Source organism: Labrus bergylta, chromosome 2, assembly GCF_963930695.1.
Source record: "Labrus bergylta chromosome 2, fLabBer1.1, whole genome shotgun sequence".
NCBI classification, from domain to species: Eukaryota; Metazoa; Chordata; class Actinopteri; order Labriformes; family Labridae; genus Labrus; species Labrus bergylta.
The window spans coordinates 7,515,004-7,536,962 of record NC_089196.1 but is presented as its reverse complement, the minus strand read 5'-3'; the positions used below and the strand labels follow the sequence as shown (position 1 = coordinate 7,536,962).

Here is a 21,959-nt window from a genome sequence, read left to right as displayed (position 1 = left end):
CCCTCCTCATCCTTTGTTTCTCTTCAGCAGCAGTTTTTTTTGTGTCTGCTGTAGACGGACAATCAATCTTTACTTTAATAGTGTCTCATCTGTCCACTTGCCATCTCGGTGAATGAAGCCTTAATTACTGCCTTTAATTGATGACTTTTTACCTCGTAAGACCGTTCTTCACCACCTCCTCCTCCTCCCCTTCTCCTCCTCTGCTGCTGTTTGCACTATATTTCTGCACTTATTGATCTCTATTATGGTAAATCCAATGAGCACAATAGACCTCTATCAGCAAAATACAGGTTAATTATCTCAGGGTCACAGTGTGTGTGTTCACAAAGAGAGAAGAGGTGTTAATCTGCTCATCACAGAGGAGGTGCTAATCACATGGCAAGTTACAGAAAATTGAAACTAGTTACAGTTGCTATAGTTACTACTACTAAACATCACTGACTTACTGAGTTACTGCATTATTAAAGAAACTAGTTATTTGGTAAAGTACATTTAGTGTTACCTTTTGTTTTGCTTCAACACTCATATTTATGTTTACATTATTTAGTGTTGCTATGGCACTGTGAGAGGAAAAAACTCATTCATATAACAGTGTCAATCTGATTAGTTCTCTAAAGTCAACAGACCCAACAGTTGATATGACGCATGTTGTCTACAACATACCTGTCACTCAGTCCTGTCTAGTCCTGGCTGACAGATCGTGGTGCTGGCTGTGATTTAGAAGCAGGCCTTGTCTGATTGGATGGTGTGGCTCCTCCTTGTTCTGCTGAGCTAACGTGGGCCAGTGTAGCACCAAGATTGAAAAGCAGCATGTGGCATTCTGCTTTGGGAGCACCAGCATACCGCTGTTATTCATGGCAGGCCAGTTTGACAGCGACATGTGCCATTTGGCTCTCACTCCAGAATCTACCATTACCATGATTCAAATGTAAATGAATACCAGTGGACTTGCTTTACATTTACTGCCTTAAATGTTAACCTTTTTGTCTTTATTGACAAAGCGAGTGCAACATGTTATTAAATGAATATCTACGTTTCTCTTGTCTGTCTCTCATGTAGGCTATACTGAACGTTTTATGGTTTGGTATCTCCGTGATGACAGTAGAGTAGTTTCATATACACATCGTTGACGGTGATAAGAGTAAGATTGCAGCAGAGCTGATCCCAACTAACAAGGTTAGCTTATCCACCGTAGCCAGTCAAAATTCCAGAAGCGCCATGTGCCATACTGATCGACATGCTGCAATGGTGCCATGTCAGGAATCCAAGCGCACAAGTCGCTGTCAAACTGGTGTGTCACCAAAAACAGCTGCATGCTGGTGCTCCCAATAAGGCATGTCACGCTTAGCTCGGGTCTTCCTGAGATTAGAATAACTATTCTTGATGACGGCACGTTTTTCTTCCAGCACATATAGACTAGAACTAAACTACAGTAAACAGCCTGTTTGTGTTTACTGTGCGTTCTATCCTTTTCCTCAGGGTGCCACTGAGCTGACCGTAGTGTAACCTCGCCAACTGCTCGATTTCAATGAACCTGATTCTCATGTTGTTGTCTGCTTCACGTTAAGTGACAAGTAACAAGTATTTTTTTTATGGTTTAGTTTTGGGAAATCTATGCCTTTATTTATATTTACATCCTGCGAGGACCACAGCCTCTGCACATGGGGTCTACTAACCACTAGGCAACCGGCGCCCCCATAACGAGTGCTTTAAAATGTCTGTAATTGTTACGGCCTTGAAAAGTATATAGATCAACTACTATTTACCGCAAATACTATAGGATCACTGTCACGTGTTACTCCTAACACTGCTCATCAGAGACGAGGTGTTACTGTGCAGAGGCAGAGCTGCAGAGTTTCAAACACAAATCTGTCTCTTTAACTTTCTTTAATCCTAATTTTCTAAAATGAGTTTCTTGTATTGTAAAGTTTAAAGACTTTAGATATAAACCTGTAAAGCTTCTGTGTGTGTGTCTCAGTGTCAGTGTGACTGGTGCAGATAAACCCTCTTTATAAGAATCTGTAGAGGTGTATTGATGGGCGGAGCCTCAGGTAATGATATTGATTGTAGATATGGTCCTCTCTCTCTTCAGGGACTCCGGTGAACAGGATTCCTATCATGGCCAAACAGGTGCTGGATCTGTACTCTCTGTACAGACTGGTGACTGAGAAAGGAGGATTAGTGGAAGTCATCAACAAGAAGATATGGAGAGAGATCACCAAAGGACTACACCTCCCTACATCCATCACCAGCGCTGCTTTCACACTCAGAACACAGTGAGGACACACACCCAGCGACACGCACTACACACATACACATACACACAAACAAAACACACCCTAAACACACACACACACACACACACACACACACACACACACACACACACACACACACACACACACATACACACACACACACACACACACACACCATGAGAGAGACAAAGAGAGACACAGACACACTAACGCACGCACATAACACAACATACACAGCGACACACACTAGATACACACAGAGACCCCCTCCCCCCCCACGCACACACACACACACACACACACACACACACACACACACACACACACACACACACACACACACACCATGAGAGAGAAAAACAGAGACAGAGAGAAAAGAGAGAGAGAAACACACACACGCAAGCATGCAAACACAGACACAGCAACACACACTAGACAAACACAGAGACCCCCCAACACATACACACACACCATGAGAGAGACAAACAGAGACACACACACACACACACACACACACACACACACACACACACACACACAAACAAACACACACTCCACGAGAGAGACAAACAGAGACACAGAGACAAGAGAGAGAGAGAGAGAGAGAGAGACACATACACACACACACTAAGCTGTGATTAAAATATGATGTTTATTTTCTATCAGAGGATAATCACAGGGGTGCAGTGTAGAGTCATCGTCTGTGTGTGCGTGCGTGTGTGTGTGTAATTACAGTGTCTCTGCTCAGTGTTCAGTTGAGACTCAGTGCTGTCACTCTCTCATATTTAAACAGCATGACAGTATGATAAACTTCATTCAGTTTCTACTGAACAGAGGAAGAGCAGAGCCACATGTAAGAATCTCTCCACACTGTCCCTGACTCCCTCAGATAAAAACATGTAAACCTGGTCTTTTTAGGTAATGTCAGAGCTTGGTTGAAAAAAGTAAAAACACTGATGTGAAATACATCCTAAAATATACTCAAAAATGTGAAATAATTTAGAAAATTTTCATTTTGGTTCTTAAAGAAAAGAAAATGAATTGTGGTTAAAAAGCTTTCTCCAGGAGAAAGTAAGAAATTATGTTTAAAGTGACGTCCTGCAGAGTAACATACATCTGGCCCCCTCTCGCTCTCTCTCTCTCTCTCTCTCAGGTATATGAAGTACCTGTACCCATACGAGTGTGAGAAGCGGGGGCTGTAATCGCCGTGAGGGCCGCAGGCAGAGCTACGGGTCGGCCATCTTTAATTACTCTCCTGTGGGCACCCCCACCCTGCTGAACCCTCAAAAGATACACCTGTCCCACCTGTCCATGCCCCCCCACAACAGCGGCCACATCAGCCAGGTGCCCGGGATCAAGAAAGGTAACACAGGAGTTCTGATTACAACAGGTTTTACCTTTTATTATCTTAATGTTGTTTGTCTGTATTTTATTTGACTGCAGAGAGTTAGCGTTTCAGTTGCTGTTTTTTTAATGTCCAGGTGATACTCACCTCCTCCTCCATGTTTCTTCTTCTTCACTGTGACGACACCGCAGTCATGACTCAGTCTGCATACGTGCTCCTCATGGTTTCATTTAATGCGTCGATCTCTAAGTTCACGAGCTTTAAAGCTCAAGTGTGAGAGCAACATTTACACTACAGAGAGGATGAGATGTATTGAAAATAATTTCATTAATTAATTAAATAACAAACAAATCAATCAGTAAAAAAATCATCAATCAGCACAAACAGCAACGATAAAAATCATTAAAATAACAACGATAACTCAGAATAATAATTACGTAAACAAAACAACAACATTTGTGTTGAAGTAGTTTGAAGTAGAGTGAGCTCGGGATGTTTTAAGCAAAACGAGCCCTCAAACACAAAAATGTCAAAGTAAGGCAGTGGTAAAAATAATTGAATATTACTTTGTGAATGTGCATTCACTCGGCTGAAAGTCATAATTTCACTAATTTTGTAAACTGAGTTCAGTTTATAAAGAGGAAATATGAACTGTGCTCCTATGATCAGCTTCATCTGAGACAGAGACTTTTATTTAGAATATAAAGTAAAACATGAACTGGTGATGAAACTGTCTGCTGAGGAGATATACTACTACTATTAATAACATGTGAGTTAGTCGTAGTCCTGATGTCGTCAGCTGAACAGACTCTAAATAACTCTGATTCATGAAGGAAACAGGTCACGTGATGTTTCCGAGATCGATATTTCACGTTTCCTCGACCACGTAAGAAGAAGTTAGCGTGTTAACATGTTTGAAATAGATTTCACAATAAGAGCCACATTTCTATTATTCATCCTGCAACATGTGGACACTCACTCATCACCACAAACAGGAACCATCCACACTACCTCTTTTCTGCACCGCCGATTTTGTCAGGCGTACCTCAGGGAGCGTCTATGTGATTTCTAAATTACATAAACGTGTAGGTATAGGCTGATGTAACAGGAGCAGCATGTTCTTTTTTTTTTGTTATATGTTTGGTTTCACATCGACGGCTCAGACCATCACAGTCTGAAGATTAAACATGTTAAAAAACTTTCTAAGTAAATGAAGCTTCAACTTGGAATCTCTGGTTTCCGTTTGAGTTTTATTCAGTAATATAGATATCTCTGAAACATACTTCTTAATATTTTCCTTGTTATGCTGACATGAAACTGCTCCTGTCTGTGTATTTTATTCAAAGACAGGTTGAAATAGATTTTTTTATGGTCTGTGCTTCATCTTTTTGAAGTAACAATACATAAAGTATGATAGAGAAATTTATCTTTACAAATAAAATCTTGATGTTTATAAAACAGAACGGAGATTCAGGAGATTTATATATACCTGATGTAAATCAGCAGCTCTCTAATATTAACACCCTAGAGCTCTGGACAGAACTGTTTTCTGACCATTGCCGCCCGCTCCAAGACAAATTCTGACAACGCATGTTAAATATTCAGAATGACAAACACTGCAGTCATAAAGAGGTGGAATTGTTTTCCTGATCACAGGAAAGTTAGAGCTCGTCATCTGTTTAAATACTGTGGTGCAGTTACCGCCAACTCTCAGCAGACAGTCATTTTTTCCCTCTAACTGTGTGAGGCTGTTAGTACTGTTTTTTGTTAATTAGATTATTTTTGGAATGAGGCTGATTAACAGAAAGGGGCAAATTTTTCCCCGATTGACTGCGTAATGGCTCTTTAAATACACACAAAACAACACTGATGCACAGAGACGCTGTTTGCTCTTCAGCGCAGTTAGGGGAACATTTTACCCTTTGTGTGTTTTGTGAATTAGACGGTGTCTTTTTTGTCTCAGATGCATAATTCTGCAGCACAGCCGACAGACACTTTATGTTCAAACATATAAGCAAAGTACTTGCTCCTATAATTGACAAAGTCAAGAAGAACCCTGATTTGTCACAGGGAGTGTCTCCACAGAAAAAGTGTGACACACTTATCTCTAGTGTTTTATTTAATACGAGTGCTTTATCGTTGAAGGAGAGTTTATTTTGATCTTGTAAAACAGAGCAGGTTTGTTGTCATATAACAGGCGAGCCAGATTTGTGTCCATTGTGTATGAGAACTGTTTTCATAAGTCCAGTTCTCTTACATCGCTGTCAGTTCATTTGAAAATGAGAAATGTCAGACTTAGCTGGCTTTGTCTCCGTGTTGTACAAACCAACTTTAATCTTCTTTTCCACTTCATTTGTTAATTCCATCATTGCAAACATTAGCTGTCAGGGACTCACAGTGATTTTATTGACCACCCACATCAATGCTAACACCGCCCACTACCAAAGATTTGTGTTGGGTCCCTCAGGATCAGCCTGTTAACACACAAGCAGAAATACAGTATATACAAATAGCTATAATCTACCGGTAGATCTCTTGGTGATGAATATTTACTCTTTTTACAGTTTCCTCATTATCAGACGGTTTTCTCCCCCTCTCTCCCCCCTCCCCTCAGAGGAGTCCATGATGTCTAGCTGTCTGCCCGGCCGGGTTCCCCTCCCCCTGTCCCCTGACAGACACAGAGCAGCCCATGCAGCAGCTCAGGCAGCGGCGGCAGTGCAAGTGGCGGCTCTGGAGCAGCTAAGGGAGAAGCTGGAGGGCGGAGAACCACCACAGAAGAAGAAGATGATGATGGAGGAACAGCAGAGGATGATGCACCACGCTCTGCAGCACAACCTGCTGGCCATGAGATCCACCCTTCCACTCAACATCACACTGCACAACACAGGTAATAAACACACACACACACACAGGTTAGTAACGCACACATAGGTCAGACACACACACACAGGGATGGGGGGTGTTACAGTGTTTATCAATGACCGGAACCAACACTTTCACACATGCAGCTTGATGACGTTCATTTCCTGTGACCAGTGAGCCAGTGGTGTGATCTTCATGCACGTAATGAAGCTGCTTCATTTTCTTTTCTTTTTACACTCCTTGTTGCTGGTGTGAATACTTCGAATTACGTATATCATTGATATAAAAAGCTGTCATTAAATTGTTGGACTCTCTCGCTTTGCTCGCCATCTTGGATATCTCATAAATGTTGCGTCGTACCCCCACCCCCCTTTTCTAGAAATTTTCAAAACATGTTTTTAACAGTGTAAGATGCCTTTATTTTACTTTATTATATCTGTGTTATTAGTACCATTGGACTTCTCACACAATAATAATGATACATATTATTTCTGATGCACTTTCAAACTAAGTATGAGTGCTACAGAGAAACAAGAGAATAAAACAACTAGAGAAAAAGTATGAGGCTTGCCTCACACACGCTATTGTAAAAAGAACACTCTTCCTCCGATCGGTACAAATTAAAAGTCCTCTCTGTTTTCAGACTGAATCAAACATTTTCAGAAACTACTGAACTGAACTTACTCAGTTAGTTATGCACCAAAATGAAGCATCTGCCACCAAGTGGCACTTCTATGTCACTGCAAATTACAGTTAGGCTTGTAACATTAATTTGACATGTATGATTAAACTGTTGAAGTTTGTAAATTAAAGGGACGTAAGTGTACTTTAATGTTTTTAGTAAGCATGCACATAATATAAAATAACAGGAAGTTTGTTGACCACTGTTTTAATGCAGGCTTTAAAAAGAGGAAGTACACGTAGCTGTAATAAGTAATCACTAAACACTTTACAGCACAGGCACAAGCACATCATGAGCACACAACAGACACACAACACTCTGTGTGAATACTGTTTTCATTACATACTGACATCGAACAGTCGAGTCCTTCATGTTTTTTTTTCTTTTCATGAGATTTGTTAGGCTATCAAATAAAACCAGAATCCGCTGATCATTTTAAATCACTGAATGTTTTTACCATAACATGTAAATTGAATATAACAGCATGGTGAGTGTGATGTCTGTCTGTTATAAGACTTTAATGTGTGTGTGTGTGTGTGTGTGTGTGTGTGTGTGTGTGTGTGTGTGTGTGTGGAATTACTAATAGTCACATAGTTTATCATATCATTGGTGTCATTTAAAGCTCACAGATGTTATGAAGCACACCGCAGCCTGTCATGAGTAAAAATGTGTGTGTAAGTGTGTGTGTGTGTCTGGAGTGTGTGTGTGTGTGTGTGTGTGTGTGTGTGTGTGTGTGTGTGTGTGTGTGTGTGTGTGTGTGTGTGTGTGTGTGTGTGTGTCGGTGTCGGTGTTGGTGTCGGTGTCTGGAGTGTGTGTGTTTGTGTCTGTGTCTGGACTGTGTGTGTGTGTGTGTGTGTGTGTGTGTGTGTGTGTGTGTGTGTGAAGGCGAGGTGGTGACAGATCATCAGTCACATGACCCTTAATGATGGAGGCTAAAGAAGAGAGAGAGGCCTCTGAGCTGATGTGATATCATTCTGTCTGCATCACTGCCGCTCAGATTAGTCCTAATCACAGCTCACCTGACATCTGATGGAGACACACACACACACACACACACACACACACACACACACACACACACACACACACAGGAGATGACTGTTTTGTGCACCTCTCTGCACCCCTGTAATCATCCTCTCATCATACTGAATAAACGTCATATTTGAATCAGAGCTCAGTGGTTATGATAAGGCAGAGCAGAGGGAGCCGATCAGCAGTCCTCTGATATCCAGAAAAGCACATATTTTATTTAACAGCTGATTATTGAAAACTTAAATCCTGAAGGTTTATCAAAAGGAAAGAGGATGAGGTTAAAAAATTTTTAAGGCATTTTGACTTTATTGAAGCCTTTCGGATCAGAAGCTAGACGTCTTCATGAACCTGTATTTACCAGAATGATGTCAAACGGTGCACCAAGATGTCTTTGATGACAGTTTACGACTTTATTTTAATTCGTAATTGAATGTATTCTCAGCAGAGGGGGGCAAAGTACTGTTAACAAAGACGTTAACTTGATAGCAGCTCATCAGTTAATTCTGTTAATAAAGACCTGAACTCTTTAACCGGTGTTACGGTTTATAGAGTGGCCGTGTTAGCTGCCCACTTTCAGCAAAATGTGCTTGTGATTGTCGTAGTTACAGACATATTTGGTATTTTTGACATTATAATATACAAAATTAACAAAGCAGCACACTTTCCATCTCTGTTGTAACCACGATACAGAGTCGCCAGTTAATATGGTCAATTTTTAAACTGTAACACCCGTATTATAAAATAAACAACAAAAACATCAGCTTTTTTAAATGTCAACAGATTAGAGATCTTAAGAGGCTATAATGACTTTATAGTATGATATAATTACACACGTCTGTATTATAAATCAAAAAATTATAGAAACTTTTCTGATCTGTCACCACTGTCTTCACTTCAGTGGCGCCTCGGACGTACTTTCATGTAGGTCAAGAAGCATTTCACAATAAAAGTGCCCCAGGCAAAGAAAGGCATTTTGGCTCTGTTATATGATAAGCTCTCGAGAGTACAGAAGGTGCTTTGCTCTTGCTCAGGTTGACTGTGATCCACATGTGAATGCAGGGTTTGGACATTAACAGAAACTGAATTTACTGGAAGTTAAAGGTTTCGATTCTAATTTTTCAAATTAACCTCCTTGTTAAAAATACATTAAAAAAAATGAACGTTGTTATCTGATGATTCACAGATTAATGGACGTGTGCTCAGCTCTGAGTCACAGTATAAACAAGAGCGGAGAAGAACATGCTGGTGACCAGGAATGAAGCAGTTTCATTAAGTCCACAAAGATCACACCAGTCATTCGACATACACTTTCCTGAATATTTTTCCTGCTGCAGTCACACATCTACTCACCCTAACTTTTTGTGGAAATTTTACAAGGAGGCTGTCAAGAAAAGTACTTGATAAAGACGGGTGAAAAAGTCATCCATTAGTGCTCACACATGCAAAAAATTCCAGCACATTTTCAGGAGTTTTGTATTTGTGTGAATACAGGAATACACAGAGTGGTTGTTTTCTCTGAGACAGTGTGCGTGTGCGTGTGTGCGTGTGTGCGTGCGTGTGTGCGTGCGTGCGTGCGTGCGTGTGTGCATGCATGATGTCTTAACCATCACTTTTATTCACTCTGGTTCTCCAGCTGTGCAGTATTCATTTTAAAGTGACCTGTCTGTATTTGTGATTTTCTGTATCTGTGTGTGTGTCTATCTAAGTGTTTGTGTGTGTGTGTGTGTGTGTGTGTGTGTGTGTGTGTGTGTGTGTGTGTGTGTGTGTGTGTGTGTGTGTGTGTGTGTTTGACAGCTCTTTGTCCTGCTGCTGTCACTCCTCAGACTCTCACCGATCGTGCTCGTTGTGTTCCTGCTCTAAATGCTCATATCGAGTTTTCCTCTCTGCTCCTCTCCTGACAGATGATAGACAAGAGGCCGCATTGAACCTGTCTACCAGCGGCATTAGCAGCATCAACATGTCAATAGAAATAAATGGAGTTGTCTACACAGGTAAATAGAGGGGCCGTTTGCTGATGTAATTGCAGGCAGGAAATTCAATAAGTTATAGCAGCACCCTGGTGCTTAGTCCTCCTCACAATTTGATGTCTTTGCTATAAAATCCATCGTAATGAAGTGGCAGTCCAATAGAGTTAAAAAAGTTAAATATCTCAGAATTGGGCCTGTGGAGCTCAGGTCGATGAGGCTTATTGTCTTATATGTGTGTGTGTACATGTGTGTGTGGAGGTAATTACTGCCTCTGCTTTAACACAGACCTTTATGTCAGGGTGTAAGCCGGCTGACCATCACTTCACATCACAGCCTGTCTGACATCCTCCTGATACACACTCATTTCATACGTCTCATATATCATAAGTATATATAAAGAGCTGAGGAGGACTATTTATTATCATTACACTTAAATAAAAAATCTTACTCTTTATGGAAGGGGTTTAACTCATCAATAATAGTTGTATTTGGTTTCATTTTATCGTCTTTTTAACTACATTATTTTGTTTCTTTTGATGCAGAAACAGAAGATTTTGTCTCATTAAAAATATAGAAATGAGTCATAATCATTTTACGCTAAATAATAATGAATTAATAACAATTGCAGGGATTTTAAGGCTGTACAATGTGCACAGTATGAACACAAAGAGAAGATGCACAGACTGATGACTGATTGTAAAACACACAGAATAATGATTTGATTAAATAGATCAGTCCATCTATATTTGTACAGCGGATATTCAGCGGTTCTCAAACCTTTTCTCATGCTCTCCATTGTTTGTGATTTTGGAGTGGCACGTAGGGCAGCCAATCAAGGGGGGCCTAATACATGTCCCTGGCCACGCCCCTGCCTGTGACACCCTGGTCCATGACACGGGGCCGTCCCCTACAGTTTGAGAACCACTTAAGTAAATCAGGCATAAGGTGTAATTTTACTATATATTTGTGTGGGACAAAAAACTGTAGTTTTTAATTTTAATTGGATTAAATGAAAGTTCTTCATCTTAAAATCACTGAGACAAATAAATATTTTACCAGACATTATTATATCTTCCAACACACTCCTGCATAAAGCAGCAGCTAAACGAACGGTCTAAAGGTTTTTAAGTGTGTTAATACAGCAGTAAGACAATAAATGAGACAGAGTTCAAATATGTTAATTTCATTGTAACTTTCATGTATGAAAAGTGAGTGTAAAAAAAAACACAGGCATTCTTTACATACAGAACCAAAAAGCTGCACTTCATCTCAGATCTGATCTGCTCAGCGTTTACACTGAGTCTGACTGTGACCTTTGACATCCTCAGGTGTGCTGTTCTCAGGTGAGTCGCTGATGACGGGACACCGCGGGAGACACAGCAGCTGTCACACTCAGGGAAAGAGCAGTCCCTCTCACTTCCAGCCCTCCTCCTCCGCCTCTTCATCCTCCTCCTCCTCCTCGCTCCACAGAAACTCCTCCCCCTGAGCCTCCCGCCCCTCTCCCTCTCCCTCACTTCACACTTACACACACACACCCATACACACACACGATCTGTGTTTGAGTGTGTGTGTTAATATTGTCTTTACCTCCTAACACATGTCTGTTAACCCTCGTTCACATAGTAATGTCATGTGGAGTGTGAATGGAGAGTCCCTCTGTGTTTGATCCAGAGAGCAGTCAGCTGGTCCTCCAGCAGGCTCTGAGCTCACACACACAGCCGACACCAAAGAAGAAGAATCCATGCTGGTTTAAACTTTAAACATGAGCACACAGCTTCAGCATCAAACATGAACATGTGAGCTCAATCCAAAGAGACAAAACACATCCGGAGGAATCATCTGTGAGAAGCTGTGCAAGTGTTCAGTGTCATCAAAGACTTTATACTGAAGCATCAGATGCTCCTTCTGTCCATTATGAGTTCATATGCAGTCTTATATGTGCTTTATTTCTCTCAAACACAGTCAGCTCACGCAGCTCTAATAAACAAACCCTGTCCTCATCACACAGTTTAAACCAAGACTTTACAAAACTGTTTAAGACTCGTAGCCTCCTCAGCTCAAAGCTGTATTCAGACCAAATAAATACAAAACTAATGCATTGATAGCATGTTCTACAGCGATATAAACTCAAAATACCCAGTTTCTACTGTGATTTAATGACATAAACAGGATGAAGGGATGCTGAAATAACTACATCATGCTGCTGAATTGTAAAAAAGTATCAATTCAGGATTTGTCAGGTCTGACGACAAGAAAACAAGTTTAAAATATTTGTTTTTTGAATGGAGTTTGGTTTGAATATTTCTGATACATCGGGACGTCTCATTTTGCATGACCCACCTCTCTGCTTATCTTTGCATAGAAACTGTGTGTAAATCTCAATGTGTAAAGAATCTTCTTTACGTTTGGTCTGAACACAGCTCAACATCTGTCCACAGGTATGAGCAGAGTTAGAAACTGAAGTTTCGTCACAATAACTCCATGATAGCAGAGCTTCACCCTGAGGGTGATGTTGATGTCCTGTGTGTCACACAACCCACGATGGTGAAGACACGAGTTACAATTTCTCTTTAAAGCAACAATATGTAGAAATTTCATCCGCTTCATCTGTCCCCATCCTCTTCTGTCTCCAAGCCTCAGCCGTTGTATCAAACAGTACTGAGACGGGCTAACTGGCTGCTTTGTAGCTAAAGGCTGCAGTGTTAACTAGTGCTGTAAAGCCGTACACACTTCTAGCCAGAGGACAGCGGCCCGATGCCAAAGTTACATAGTGCTGAAAACGAGCAACTGGGGCGCTCTGTGGTCATGGTAGGGACGCCACTCACCCTGTTGACATGATTGTTCTATATGAGATCGACTATTGAAACCACTAATTATAGGTTGGAAGGTTACAGATTGTTGCTTTAAAACCAACATAAAGTTACCCATATCTTCACAGATTTACATGTTATCGAAACTAATGACAGACACAAAGAAGATGACTGTGTTCATAAAACTTTCATGTGATGTTACTCCCAAAGAAAAGCTTTAAGTATTTAATACAACGTAAAAATTTAACGTTTGATTTGTAGTGTAAGGAGGAAGGGCTCAGCTTCTCCCTCTGTATCAGTGATTAAATAATCACACACACACACACACACACACACACACACACACACACACACACACACACACATACACACAGTATTTTAACCTTGATAATAATGATTAAACAGTCCTGCTGTGAAGGTGTCAGAATGGCAGGTAGTGAAGGGTTAAACTGATGTGGTGATGGCGTGCTGCGTTCCCAGGCTTTCCTCCTTTATTACAGTAAATATTGCAATCAACAGGATTGCTACACTGGTTGCTGTGGTTGAAACATTTACACAATCCTTTCTGAGGCTGCAGCAGGCAACACTCATCTTCTGCAAATGTTGAAACTTTAATCTGAACCACCAACGGAGATGTCTGAGAGAACAATGAGCACACACACACACACACACACACACACACACACACACACACACACACACACACACACACACACACACACAGTCTGCAGGAAATCACACACACTGTAGTTTATATCATGAACAGAATCAGGTTGTTGTTTTTTTGATGCACTTATGTCTACCATGAGAGCTCCTGTTTCTTTTCCCTCTTTCTCTGTTTTAAGATTTTACTTTATTGTGATTTTATTTTATTTTGTCTCTGAACTGTTGAATTGCAGATTTTATTTAAAATATTTGATATGTGATCCTGCTAACATTGCATTCAGCTCCAACAATGTGTGCAGATACCTCAGCAGTCTGTCTGTAGATAGTCATAGTATGAAAACAAATATACCTCATGAAGTTCTTTTTTATTATTATTGTACAGCCATTTAAAAAACTGTTTCCTCCAACAGTTCACTGGATTTTGTTTTTTGTTTTTCATATTTTGTATGATTCTACCAAAGAAGGGAATATTTTCTTGACATATCTACCTCATTTGTTATAGACTGTGCCAACAAGCATGTCCACCACCTTAATGTCACTGTATTCATGCTGTTTCATATCCAGGTGTTTGTGTGAACTCAGAATGCATCACAGAGAATCTGTAGATTATTATAGAAACTTTGAATCATGTTCAAAGTGCTTCATGTTCGGTGTTGTGATGGCACGACAGAGCTGCCATCAGAGAGACTCAGAGAGAGAGAGAGAGAGAGAGAGAGAGAGAGAGAGAGAGAGAGAGAGATATGAAAACATGGAAAAAAACATGGACACAAAGAGGAGACAGCAGCATGAGACAATGAACCAATCACAGCACACTGGTCTAAGAGGGGCACTGCAGGCTGTCCATAATTCATTGTTTCTGGATGTGATAGAAAGACGTGAACGTCCGTATGTCAAATAGTTCCAGTTTTACACGTCGTGACATCCTGCATTTGAACAGCAAGTCACTTTAATCAGAAACTGAACAAAACAAATTTTGAGCTGAAAATCAGCCATGTTAACACAAACCCAACAAGAGCTGCAAAGTTTTTGTACCGTTTTGTGCAGAAAATGTTCAAGAAGGCAAATTTGTTTTTAGCAAAAACGGTTAACGCATGAGAAACTGAGAGTTTAAAGAAAAGGGGTTTTCTGAGAGCGGCAGGATTTTTTTTCTGCAGCTTCCAGCTTTGTAAACACTGATAAACTGCAGAGCAGAACAGCATCATGCTGTCAGCAGGTGTTCATGGTCCCCTGAAGGGGAATCTCAAAGGTTTGAATTACTCCCTGACTTTAACCTGAGAAACATGAACAGTCACGATCCTCAGAGGATTAATCACTGAGCGAACATTTAGTGCTCTTCTTCAGTCATATTGTGTTTCTGCTGTCTCCTCTGTGTTCAGGACTTTTCATGCAGATTGTTCATGTACTTTGGGTTTAATGATGATCGTTCAGCTAGGTGTCATGGCGACAGTGCACCTGACCAGGTCAATTACCTGTGATAATAATCATAATATATTGTGTGACTGTGTGCGTAGATGGTGATGTTTTGTACAAACACAATCGTGCAGCAGAGGACAATCCTCGGCCAATGAGATGAGCTATTGGAAGTGGTTGTGCTTTCTGATTGGTGTGTTTACTTGAAATGTGTTTTTTTTTGGTGATCAGAAAGTCTGCAGGTTGAGACGAGATCAATGAATCAGATCGATATAAACAGACAGCCGAATCCGACACATCTGACCAATCATCTTTATCCACATCATCATCTGCTCAGACCACACATCACTTCAACATCCCGCACAGCAACACGTCCGACACTGGCAGAGATGTGAAGAGGGATTTATTTATTTTATTAACAAAAAGAAGTCGCTGTAGACGACGTCAGAGACTCTCAGTTTGAACTCTTCACTGATTTTATGACAATATGGTTAATTAGAAAATCTTGTGATGACATGAAAACTGAGGCTGAGGTGTCAACTACAACTCCCATAATGCTTTTCCAACAGAAACCTCAGATAAGAGGGGCTGACAGACATCTGAAAGCATTCGGAGAAGAGAAAAAAACCAGAATCTTAACAAAAAAGTGAAAAGAAAAAGTGATCTGAACTCTGTTACAGTATTTCATGTTTGTTCATTCAAACCAGGAGCTTTATTTAACATGAATCAGAAACAAGAAGGAGTTAAACATGTCCGCCATGGTTTTTTTTAACCAGGACACTGTTTGTTCCATAAGTTTATTTCTCTAATAAAGGTTATGGAAGGTGATGACAAAAAAAATATGACATCAGGGCTAAAATGGAAAATAAACCTCCATGATGTTGGTGATGATAAAAGAGTTGAGTTGAATCGACACATCTTGCTGGTTTTCTCTGAAAAGCACTAACAATGAAAAGAGAGTAGACATGATGCAGGTGAATCCTGTGTTTTATGAGGACATTAATAGAGATCATTACAGACAAACAGAAGTAGCTGGTTCTCCCTCTTCACAGCGCTGAGGTTTCATGTGACCAGTCTAGCCAAACATCTTTGATCTATATATCTATATATCTATAGATATATAGATATATAGATATATGTTTAATATGTTTAATGTTTAATATATGTTTAAACACCTGATCCAGGACCATCAGAGCGTGAGACACCTGGATCAGTAACCCCTCAGTCACTCAGATGTTCAAACTGAAAATACAAACAGATGCAGAGGTGTGCATGTTATTATGACTTTAAAGTGAAATAAGAGTCTGGCTGTGTGTGAAGAATCAGAACACGAGTTCTGTCAGCAGAGATAAAGAGACAGGAGCTATAAAGCAAATAATGAGATTATATTTCTGATTCAATTACAGTACTGACTGTAAGATCAGAGACCTGTCTTTACCTGTGAATCAGGTGTTATCATGTTTCTTAACATGATTTCACCTGAACACACACCCAGCTGAGTTTGTATTTAAAACAAATTTTACAATCTGAGCGACAGAATTGTACCGGATCGTCCGTTTGTGATGATCCTGGATCATTAACCTGCGAGAGATTTTAAAATGATTACAGTTAAACCTGTGACTGGTTTCATATAATCATAGATTCAATGTGACCGATGTTAAATGATCACAGTTTAACCTGTGAGTGATTTTAAATGATCACAGTTTAACCTGTGACTGAGCTGATTTTAAATCCTGTCAAACCAAAAAGCAGAGGAGTAAAGAGCGAGCGAGTGCTCTGCATGCAGAAAAGAAAAGAATTGTGTACTAACATGTTGTTTACGCTGTATTTGAGCTTTGCTAGGCTGTAGCCTTTAGACGATAATCGCTTTATTAGCTGTGTATCAAACTTTATTTCCTTGTTTAATCTTGGAGGAATCCAGTGCATCATGGGAAAGCTGGATTCTGGTGCTCAGGGGTTAAAATGTACTAAAAAGAAAAAAAGGTGAGAGAATTTCCTGTTTTTCCATTTGACATGTAGTGTGTTTCGAAATAAAATCATGTTTTAACATCAGTGAGACGCTCTCTGCGCATTTCTTCCACCTGTGATTACACAGCAACACCTGAGTAAAAGAATACACTGGAAAGTTGGAGACAGAGCTAGATCTGCAAACTAGCATTTATTCTCTGCAGTATCATGTTTTTGTTTGAAGGTTAGTTAATTTATCATTCTACAACACAAGATTTAAAACAAAATGTGTTGTTATAACAATAAAACTCAACCTGAAATTACTAAGTACTTTTGGTACCATAACCGAACAAATCTGAGACTGTGTTTTAAGAAAAACATGTGAGTTGTGCGGCTGTATCACTTGCAGCTGACATCTCTGAGGAAATTGCGAATATTTTTCATAAATTGAAAGGAGGATAGTTGGCTTTACTCCGAGCTCCCCGAGTGTCTGAGCTCCTCATCCTATCTCTACAGGTGAGCCCCTTCTGAGGAAAACCAATCCTGCCTCTTGTATCAGTGATAAGTCTTTCAGTCACTACCCAAATGTCTTGACTATAGGTAAGGGTTGGAACAAAGACCGACTGGTAAATCGAGAGCTTTGCCTTCAGACTCAGCTCCCTCTTCCCCATGATGCTACGGTACGGCACAATGGTACAATACTGCCGATGCTGCACCGATCAGCCTGTTAATCTCACAGTCCATCTTACCCTCACTCGTAAACAAGACCCCGAGATACTTGAACTCCTTCAATTGGGACAAATAGCCATCCCCCCGACAGAGAAGCATGGCCTAGGACTTAAAGCTGCTGACCCTCATATCAGCCGCTTCGCACTCTGCTGCAAACTGCCCCGATGCCTGCTTAAGGTCACAGGAAACCAAAAAAAACACATCATCAGCAAAAAGCAGAGATGCAACTGAGGGTCTTTGTTTAGAAACATTTTTCGGGGGGGCTTTACCTTTATTCAATAGGACATATAGGAGACTGGGAGAGAGAGTGGAGATTGACATGCAGAAAAGAACTATGGTCATTAAGGCTATTTGCCCCCCACCAAAGAGCTCTTAAACTACTTCAGTGACCTCTGCCCAGGTCAATGGTTTCCAGATCTTTAGACTCTGCCTCCCCTTCAGAGGATGTGCTGGCTGGGTTCAGGAGTTCTTCTGCCCAACGATATCCCCAGTCCTGTTCAGCAGATCTCCACCCCTGCTGATAACAACCTGGGGTAAGCCTTATTTTCCCCTCCTAAGACGCCTGGCGGTTTGCCCAAACTCCTTGAGGCCAGCCGAAAGTCTTTCTCCATAGCCTCTCCTAACTCCTCTCACACCCATGTTTCTGCTTCCACAACCACTGAAGCTGCAGCCCTTCCACCCCATACCTACTCAACCAAGCCTGAGAGGCCTCCTTTTTCTGCCCTGATTGTTTCCTTCACTGCTGGTATTCACTAGCAGGTTCTGAAGTTACCGCCAGGGCAGGTACATATAGACCTCTGGGCACAACTCCTAGCGGCTGCTTCCAAAATGGAGGCTTTGAACATTGGACCACTCAGACTCCATGTCTCCAACCTCCCCCAAGATGCAAGGGAAAATTCTTACAGAATTGAGAGTTGAAGACCTCACAGACAGGGCCTCTGCCAAACTTTACCATCTGATCCAACTCACCATCAGGTAGTGATCAGATGACAGCTCTGCTCCTCTCTTCAACCACGTGTCCAATACATATGGCAGCAGATCAGCTGATATGACCTTAAAGTCAGCTAAACTAGCACAGAAGTCATAACAAAGCACCCCTCGGGTTCAGATCGGGTAGGCCCTCCCTCCCAATCACCCACCTAAAGGTGTCACCCACAAGTCCCACAGTAGACCTACAGAGTCCTGGGTTCCAGGACCCCAACCAGAGACTCCATGAAGGCTATTTACTCTGAACTGTACAAACTGTTTCAGAACAGAAATGGTTCTGATTGTTTTATTTTTTATGCCTCTGTTGTGTTGGCCTGACGGGTCAAATCTCAGAGACTTATCCATTGCTGTCACATGAACTCGTGATTATCTCTGTCACAAAGTGTAATATGTCCAACCTACCGTTGCTTGACAAGTGGTGCACAATTTGAGCTTTAAGTAAGGGAAGGTTGGACTTACTCCCTTCATTATACATAGGTGTGATTTGAGTGGAACATGAATCAAACCAATCAGGGTGTAAATTCTCAATCCTTTGAGAGACAGTTGATCCTGCAGGCTGGCTTGTTGAATTCCAGTCTCTAGACTTAAACAGACAAAACTCCAGCTGGACCATTTAACTTCTCATCCCCTTTTATTGTGCCTCTGAACACACAGAAAACACAGAAGACACAGCGATGGAAATACTCCACCTGTTCGTCTGACCACACCTCATTTTAAGACAAACACACCCTCTGGGGGCTACGAGGAGTGCAAGTTAATTTGCCTTTTTAACAATGTGAGCGCTGGGTGAAGAAAATGCAGACTGGGTCAGGTGGAAAATGTGAAAGACCCCTGCACTGGGAAGCTCTGCACAGGGCTTACGATAGGGCCCTTAGTATTTAAATCTACACCACTGACTTCAGGATGGAAAATACAAAACCTTTTTTTCCTGTATCTCTCACTGCAGAGTCAGACACCAATACATCAAACAGAGTTTATTAAACAGACATTTTTAAAGAGCAGATTTGTCTCTTTAAAGTAACAATGTGGACATGGAAAGTCTCAGTCAGCAGAAGCAGGAGGGTGAACTGATGCAGAGTGTTTGAGAGCTGCATTAAGCAGTAAAATGGGCTAAAGATTGGTTAATTAAGGCTGAAAAGCTGATGTAATTAGGAGCAGCAGAGATTAGTGTGTGCTGACGGCTGACCAGGATCTGCAGGTAATAGACTTATTATGTCTGAACGTTACTTTATACTTCTGAATAAACACAAACAAATTAGCAGCAGGCGTCCAATAATGGCTTATGTTGTCAGGCGCTGACAGAAATCCATGGCCCTATAACACTGTGTTAATTTTATGCACCACTGACAAGCACCCTGCTAATCAATAACACTACAATAAAGTAAGGTGAGCCATCAATCTGCAGGAGAGGTGTGAGATGGAGCAGACAGAGAGGAAAACAGCGTGTGTGTGTGTGTGTGTGTGTGAGTGTGTGTGTGTGTGTGTGTGTGTGTGTGTGTGTGTGTGTGTGTGTGTGTGTGTGTGTGTGTGTGTGTGTGTGTGTGTGTGAGTGTGTGTTATCCAATCAGAGCTGATCATTACTGCACATCACTCATTACTCTGTGTGACAAAATACACCTTCATTTCCTCAGGCAGCAGGCAGTTCTTACACCACATTTATTATAAGAAAAAAGTTACATCCAAATTCATATGACGTTATCTTATTTAACTTACAGCACACAATCTATCCTTGGTATTTTATTTTTTCCAAATATATCACAAAAAAAACTAACAACAACAGCAACAACATATGATCAAATCATTTCCAGTCCCCTATTCAATGAGCACTGGATAATTTTTAAGTTTTATTATTAGAAAATAAATCAGACACATTTATAAATATCAGAAGGCAAATGAGTGAATAAAGAGGGTAACTTAGTTATGCTGCCACATCTTTAACAAAGGATATAAACAGTCGCCGAGTGATATAGAATTTCCTGGTAAAACCTCTAATAGTATATCGGATTTATGGACAAGACACATAACCCCCCTTCCACTGGCCATATGTTGGGGGGAGTGCTTATAAGTATAAAGTCTTGTGGCCCAAAGGGAGCAGAAGTCCGTCATATTTGTTCAGCACCAATTAACAGTATGATAACTGAGGCAACAGCAAACAGAGAAATCATTATAGAGGGGTCTCTTGTTGTCCCACACATTCTGGTAAAAGACTCAAAGATGGAAAACCATGAATCATAAAGCTTAGAGCGGGTCCAGAACAATTAAAATCCAAATTAAGTATTCGTATTTAACATACACCAGTCAATTAATATACAATGTTTTAGTCATATATCACATAAACTGTATACATTATAACTAAAGTCATTTGAAAAAATGGTTATAGATTAGAGAACGTTTTAAGGGAAGTACCATCTTCCCTTTTTTGAGGATATTTTTGTCTCATGTAGATACTTCTTTAAGAATGGTGTTATAATGGATATAATTGTCTTTTTAGCTCTTCACCCTGCAGATGTTGCTGTGACTCTTAGTCGTCTCAGGATCAATAATCTGATGTATGGCGGTTTTAAACAGACAGTAAATCTGTAAAGTTTCAGTGTGTGAGTAACTCAGTCTGTAGCTTCAGAGGGATGAATGTGTTCACAGAGTGAAGAGAAGAAATCAGACAAACTTCAAGTGTTTGTTGTTTCTGAGTGTTCACATCAGTTTGTTTTCATGTTGTAATTCTTTGTGTGTTTAAAACAATGTGTGAGGGATCCTGCAGTGGAGATGGTCTACAGCCTACAATATACAGTTTTATATCTCTTTTAACAAGTGTAATGTTTATACTCCACAAGGTTAATTTACACATCAGTTCTGTTAGTGAGTGACATGCTTCAATGTTCATTTTTAAAATCAATCAAGAAAGTCCAGCTTTAAAGACACAAAAAAAACACAACGGCTGTGTCCAAAATCACACACTACTTACTAAAAATTAAAACTGTGCGGTGCATGTGTGAACAGCCAGGTCAGGAGAACATCCAGAGCAGCCCTGATGAAATTATCTACAAATTTTAGGAGTGCGTATGTGAAAACGGCCAAAGACATACTTTGCAGCTTTGCATCATGACAGTGCCGGCCTGAACTGCTCTTGCTAGTATTACAACTTGATCATCCCCACGGTCGCGACACATCCCAACATGCACGAAGTGTGAGGGCGCTTCATCACCGCTTGTGGTTTTAATTCACAGTTATTATTGATCCTTGGCCAACATTAAGCTGCATGAAGTT

The 21,959-nt window shown here is 40.7% G+C and overlaps 1 protein-coding gene across 1 annotated transcript in view; it reads left to right on the top strand.

Annotated features, from left to right (window-relative positions):
* Positions 1-17,084, top strand: part of arid3c (AT rich interactive domain 3C (BRIGHT-like)) — a 39,912-nt gene extending 22,828 nt beyond the window's left edge. The window contains 6 exon segments of the mRNA XM_029276871.2: positions 2,093-2,276; positions 3,412-3,456; positions 3,458-3,621; positions 6,218-6,490; positions 10,081-10,170; positions 11,475-17,084. Coding sequence (XP_029132704.2) covers positions 2,093-2,276; positions 3,412-3,456; positions 3,458-3,621; positions 6,218-6,490; positions 10,081-10,170; positions 11,475-11,632 — 914 coding nt within the window. The 3' untranslated portion in view covers positions 11,633-17,084.
* The last annotated feature ends 4,875 nt before the right edge of the window (positions 17,085-21,959 follow it).